The sequence below is a fragment of the Castor canadensis genome, chromosome 1, assembly GCF_047511655.1.
Source record: "Castor canadensis chromosome 1, mCasCan1.hap1v2, whole genome shotgun sequence".
NCBI lineage: Eukaryota > Metazoa > Chordata > Mammalia > Rodentia > Castoridae > Castor > Castor canadensis.
Window position 1 is genome coordinate 145,130,843 of NC_133386.1, and position 6,613 is coordinate 145,137,455.

The following is a 6,613-nucleotide window of genomic DNA, read 5'->3' on the forward strand; positions in this document are numbered from 1 at the left end:
AGTGTTTTTTTCCATGTGCCAGTGCCTGTGACCCTGATGAACTAGCTTTGACCAAATGCCCTTCTTCAAGACTTTGCAAAGAAAAGTCCTTGCTTTTGATAGCCAAGGTGGGCCTCTCCTCTGCAGGTAATGCTGGAGACAGCAGCCTAGGAGGAGCAGGCAGAGGGAACCGGTAGGCTGCGTGTTGCCATTTCTTTTTCTGGGTGGCTTGACTTTGTTCTTTTGCAGGAATGGGGGTTGGGAGCTCTCCAAGGACTGTCTTTGGGAGAGGCAGCTGAGGTCTGATTGCTTAAGGGACTCCCCTGTCGTAGCTGCAGCAAACCATGTATGTTCCTGGGAGGCTGGCTTGGCATTTGGAGGAAGGTGCTTACTCTGGAGTTCTGAGGTTGGATGACAGAAGTTCTTGCCTCCCAGTTGTTCTGCCTTTGATTCTTCTGAATGTTGCTTCAGTGGGGAGAATGGCCCATTGTCCAAAGATGTTATTTCACCAGAGAACCTGCATACCTGTTTCGAATTCCTAATGTTCACGCCACCATCCTGTAAGACCCCACCAGTGCCCTGACATACATTCTCACCTTCTTCAGAAGCCCTTTCATGGAGCTGTTATTCCCACTGATACTATAATTTTTGGTCCTTATGAGATGTGTTTTTTCTGGGCCAAGCTTCAAAGGTAGTGGTCCATTTTCTTACTGAATGAATGATGGGAAGTAAGCCACAGACTGGGTGGAGATGTAAGGAACCTATTTGTTTCGGTGACATCTAGCTCAGATCTGAAGAATATTATGGGCATGATTCCCAAACCACTTCTCTTCCTTCACACTTGCCCTTTAGACAAAGGAGAAACATCAGGATCTGCATAACCATGGCATGAAGTGAGCTGTGAGGGCGGTATTACTTCATTACTGTATTTAGACACAGGTCACATTAGCACTCAGTATTCACATCTGCAGACTGGAACAACCATCTGACACAGTCAGGGTTGCCTCCAAGAGGCCACAAAAGCAGCTGCTGGAATGACAACTGGTTAAAAATTTGCTAATCCCCTAGAGGAACTGGACAGTGATCCTGATGCCCTATCACTTAGCTCATAAAATGAACTAGCCTATCTCTAGATGTTTTTCAAAGGGTTTTGAACTCAGGGCCTTGGGCCTGCTGGGCAGGCACTCTACCATTTGAGCCATGCACCAACTCTCTCTGCTGTAGTTATTTTTTGAATAGTGTCTCACTTTTATGCCGGGCCCATGATCCTTCTATTTACCCTCCCTGCATAGGTGACATGACAGGCAGATGCCATCACTGCCCAGCTTTATATTTGTTGAAATAGGGTCTTTAACTTTTTGCCAAGGATGGCCTCAAAACATGATCCTCCAGATCACTACCTCCCCAGCAGCTAGGATTACAGGCATGAGACATGGAGCCCAGCTTCAGATGCCCTTTCTACAATTATCAGTTTGTTGAGTTCTTGCAACTGACTTTATAAAACAAAATCTCTTCTCAAACAACTCAGTAGTTTCTGCAGTATTGCCTCACCTGGCAACTCCTCTGCAGGAGTTGAGGGGAGTAGGCAGTACCATGGATCTTTCACAGTGATGAGCATCTTTTATGTCATGTGTAGTAGTGTTTATCCTACTGCTAAAACTGGCCACCAAATGAATGGCGCGATTCACCAAGAAAAACAGTTGTTAGCTGGTGGTATGTTGTTTGCACTGGGCCACTCCCATCATTGAGAGGTCAAGACTTTGTCCTTATGTAAATGCACTCATACTGTTTCTCCTTTCTTTTTGGTGAAAAAAAAATGTACTATGCTCAAGTTCATTGAATTTATTTGTGTCACCACGCAGTCCAGTATCCAGAAGCAGCTGGCTTAAGAGAATTTCAGAATGACCTTTTGGAAGTTCCAGTTGCAGCATGAACTAAGAGACAACTCTGAGAGGTTGAAGCTATTTAATAAAATGCCATACATGCTTTAAAATAGTGGTACACATATGTGCTGTCTGTATACTTGCCAAAATGCAAATCTAGGAAGGAGTTGCAGTGGCCCCCTACATCATTAAATCAAGTACCCACTGAAGAGTTTTTGCTATTCATGTCTACATTTTTGGGTTTGACTGACTTTGAATTACCAGTGCCCCGACCCCAAAAAGAAAAACTGCCTTCACCACAGTCCTGAACCACTCAGTCCTAATAAATTGGAAGCATGGAATGCTCACTGGTATTTGAGTCCTACTGAATCACTTGCAGACAAAAGTAAATTCACTATACTGCCTAGAATGATTGATCTTATTTCCAAGTACAAATGGCATTACAGAAATACACTGGGCATAAGGGAAATTGAGTTTGGAATTCATAAGATTCACTTGGATATTTTATTACACTTCCTTGAACAATAGTTCCAATCAAAGGGAAACTGTAAGAATAAAGTTAAAAATGGATCATCAAGGATTCAAATATTCAGGAAGGAAGTTTTAGATGGTCACACCAGATAACAAATTCCAATGAACACAAACTAAGGCAAAAAAAAAAGTATCCATGAAGAAGTGGTGAAATAAAAAGTTATGATTTTCATTTTAGTTTTGGTGATCAGGATAAGTGAGTACAGAAGTTATGTTTCCCAAGTATAGTAATTATGTTTCTTACTTTCTTCCCTCAATTTCCTTGTATAGATTATCTCTATAGAAGCTTTCTCTTAAGGATCAAGTAGAAATATGACCTACTTGACATCACACTGCTATGATTACATTGTTAGTGGAACTTCATGTTTTCCCTGTATTAGGAACATGATTTAATCACCAGACAAAGAACAAGTGGAAGCTTGCTCTTCATCTTCTGTGGGTCCTTTCAGATGCATCCTCTATTCTTTCTCACCTTGCTATATGCTTCAGAGTATTTGCTGTCTTTTATGGATTGTACAGACAGGTTCCCTTATTCTCTGGCTTCTAACTTGAATACAATAGCAGAGGATCCAAACGTAGATGGAGAATGAGCTTGAAATATTTTTACCCATGGCTTGCTCACCTCCATATAACCTAGTTCACAGCTCCTTTCCTGTACCTTTTGCACCCCTAAGATATGCCTTTATTTCTTCTTGGTTTCAAAAACTCTGTATTCAACCTTTATGAAGGTGTATCTTGATAGATATGATCCTCATGTGTATAAAGAGAGAGAAGGACACAGAGATCATATATTCTGCGTTATTATGCTCATGGTCTTCATTATTCACCTCAAACACACATATAAAGGCTAGTGGAGTGGCTCAAGTGGTAGAGTGCTGGCTTAGAAAGTGTGAAGCCCCAAGTTCAAACCCAGTACCACCAAACACACACACACACATACATGCACAAACACACACATGTATGTAGCACCTAGCTCATAAGTGACCACGTAATGTTTGTTAAATTTTATTACTTGATGATGTAAAGAAATTCAGAAATACCAAAAGATAAAGAACTCAGATTAGGATCTGGGATCTGGAATAGATGATTTTTTATTGGTAGGTAGATAAGATAGATAGATAGATAGATAGATAGATAGATAGATAGATAGATAGATAGATAGATAAGTAGATAATGATTTATTATTTAAAAGATATATTTTACAAGGTTTATGAAATGTTAATTTTTTCAGGGGATGTCCTAATTCTTAAGTATCAAAGAATAAACCAGAAGGAAGCAGAGCTTCCCCTTCTATTGTTCCAATAATTACTATCCTTCTCCTTCTACAAAGGAAATTCTGTATGAATGGTAGAAAGTGGGTCCATAGACAAGGTCCAAGGATGAGAATCTTACCATATTTTAGATTTACAAGGAGGGGACTACCCAGCAAGTCTTACATGTAGGAAGTCAAAAGCATCTCTGAGTCAGATGGGTAATTCCAAGCCTACATGGGAAATTCCTTGTGGCTACTTTTCCCAGAGCTCCTTTCACATCCTTGTTCCTCAGGCTGTAGATGAGAGGATTAAGCATAGGAGTCACCATTGCATAGAAAACAGACACCAGTTTCTCCTGCTCTTTGGAAGACTTGGGTGTCATATAGGTAATAATTCCTGACCCATAAAAAAGGACGACCACCATGAGATGAGAGCCACAGGTAGAAAATGCCTTGTGCCTTCCTGCAGCTGATTTCATCTTGAGCACTGTCACTATGATGTGGCCATAGGACACAAGAATTAGGGAAACAGGTATGAGGAGAATCACAATCCCCATGAGGAAAATGGCCATCTCTGAAGTACGAGTGTCTGTGGATGCCAGGATCAACAGTGCAGGGGCCTCACAAAAGAAATGAGCAATACTGTTACTGCCTTGGTAGGGTAGACTTAGTATAAAAATGGAGTCTACCACAGACACTAAAATACCAATGGTCCATGATCCTGTGGCCAGCAGGACACAGACTCTCCAGGTCATGATGCTGTGGTAATGCAAAGGGTTACAGATTGCCAGATACCTGTCATAGGACATCACTGCCAGAAGAGCACACTGCGTAAATCCAAAAATGAGGAAGAGCAGAAGCTGAGCTGCACAACGTGTGAATGAAATAACCTTCTTTCCAGAAAGCAGGTGGGCTAGGGCCTGAGGAACTATGTTGGTAGAGAAACAGAAGTCAGCCAGAGACAAATTGCAGAGAAAAAAATACATGGGTGTGTGAAGCCTAGAGTCAATCTGAACAAGGAACATAAGCAGCAGATTTCCAAGCACAGTGGCCAGATAGACACCCAGGAATAAGATGAAAAGCACCTTCTGTGTGTGCCAGTCATCAGAGAGTCCCAGAAGGAGGAATTCTGTTACCTGTGTCTGATTTGTCTGTCTCATAGTTCGTCTTCCTTTTCAGCAAGAAGACACTATATGATAAACACAGTTATGCATAACCTATAAAATTACATAATTCAGAATCAGCAGGCTTAGGAATAGCCTCAATAACTATCAACCATTTCAGAACTCCCTTTCAGCAGCATTTGTTGCCCTTAACGCAGAGAAACTAAAGCAGATACCTTAAAGCAACTGAGGCCAATAGGAAAAGGGGACCAGGAACTAGAGAAAAGGTTAGATCAAAAAGAATTAACCTAGAAGGTAACACCCACACACAGGAAATCAATGTGAGTCAATGCCCTGTATAGCTATCCTTATCTCAACCAGCAAAACCCCTTGTTCCTTCCTATTATTGCTTATACTCTCTCTACAACAAAATTAGAGATAAGGGCAAAATAGTTTCTGCTGGGTATTGAGGGGGGGAGCGGGAGGGGGTGGAGTGGGTGGTAAGGGAGGGGGTGGGGGCAGGGGGGAGAAATGAACCAAGCCTTGTATGCACATATGAATAATAAAAGAAAAATGAAAAAAAAAAAAAAAAAAGATCATCATGCTGCTTTAGTTGAATCACTTTCAGTGTTGCAAAATAATATTATTTAAGATAGTGTGTTCATTATTGGTATCATCCTGCAAGTTCAAGGATGATCTTCCTTATTCTGAATATCACACTTCTAATAAGACGGTAAGTCAAATTGGATTCATCTTATAGATGAGCAGTGCACCATGTAATTTCTGTTTGTTATCAGTTAAGACCTCTGTAGCTTATGCTGCCCTTGTCATATTTCCTCCATCTCATGTTTATGTTGGTTTTAAAAAAATATTTGGACATGCAACTGATCTTGTTGTCTCTTTCCCAAAAGGATAGTCACAAAAGTGTAAGAATTCAAAAAGAGTTAAAATACCTTGGAGAACTCATGTTTCTTAAAGAAAATACCCTATCATGAAGGAATTGGGAAACCAGAAGATAACTCTGGATACTCCATTGGAAAGGGGGTATCTGCAGCTCCAGCTGTAGTTCTATAATACCAGTATCAACTGTGAAGGAACTTTCAAAACAACAGATACACTATCACAATAGAATTTTCATGTTAAGCCACCAGTTTGCTGATTTCCTGCTCAGCTCAAACAGCACTTCTCCCTCACTGCTAGCTCATCCTCATCTCTCACTACCCTGCATTATCTATTGCCTACCCCTCCCAAAGCTTAAAAACTTCTTTGAAAACTATATCACTTTCATCCTGAGTCCTTTAGAAAACATAATGCAGCACTTCATTCTGCAGATTATCATTAAATAAGCTGAATAAAAAAATTCAAATAAAAATAATTTAATGACAAAGTTCATTAAGAAGGCCTGCCAATATCCCTTGAAAGATTTAAGACAATTTGGGAGTAATAATAAAATTTCATGGAGCTTTTATAAAAAGAAAGGAAATTTTGTAAAATTTAAGATCCTATGCAAGGCTAATAAGTTCTTCATCTCTTTGGCAGAAAAGTTTCAATGTTTTAAATATGCACCAGAATGAATGTATAAATGATTACCAAGGAAGCCAGTTATATCAAAATATAGTTACCAGGTTAGGTTCATAAAACACATATATAAACAACAACATGTGTGCTTAGTTAATACAAAATAATAAAGACAATGTGTCTTCACTAACACATTAAATTTTTAATATAATGGTAGGTCTAATAACCACCTTCATTTCAAAATTGTTACAACTTTAAATATATGGCGATATCTTAATCTGACGTGTATTTTATGAAGAAGATAGTGAATAAACACATAGAAAGTCAAGAGAAAACTGCCAGATTTC

The 6,613-nt window shown here is 39.7% G+C and overlaps 1 protein-coding gene across 1 annotated transcript; it reads right to left on the reverse strand.

The window, feature by feature from the left end:
• Nucleotides 1-3,839: 3,839 nt before the first annotated feature.
• Or2d2 (olfactory receptor family 2 subfamily D member 2) lies at nucleotides 3,840-4,805 on the reverse strand. Its single transcript, XM_020154114.2, has one exon. It carries the CDS (start codon nucleotides 4,803-4,805, stop codon nucleotides 3,840-3,842), a length of 966 nt encoding a protein of 321 aa, XP_020009703.2.
• Nucleotides 4,806-6,613: the final 1,808 nt, after the last annotated feature.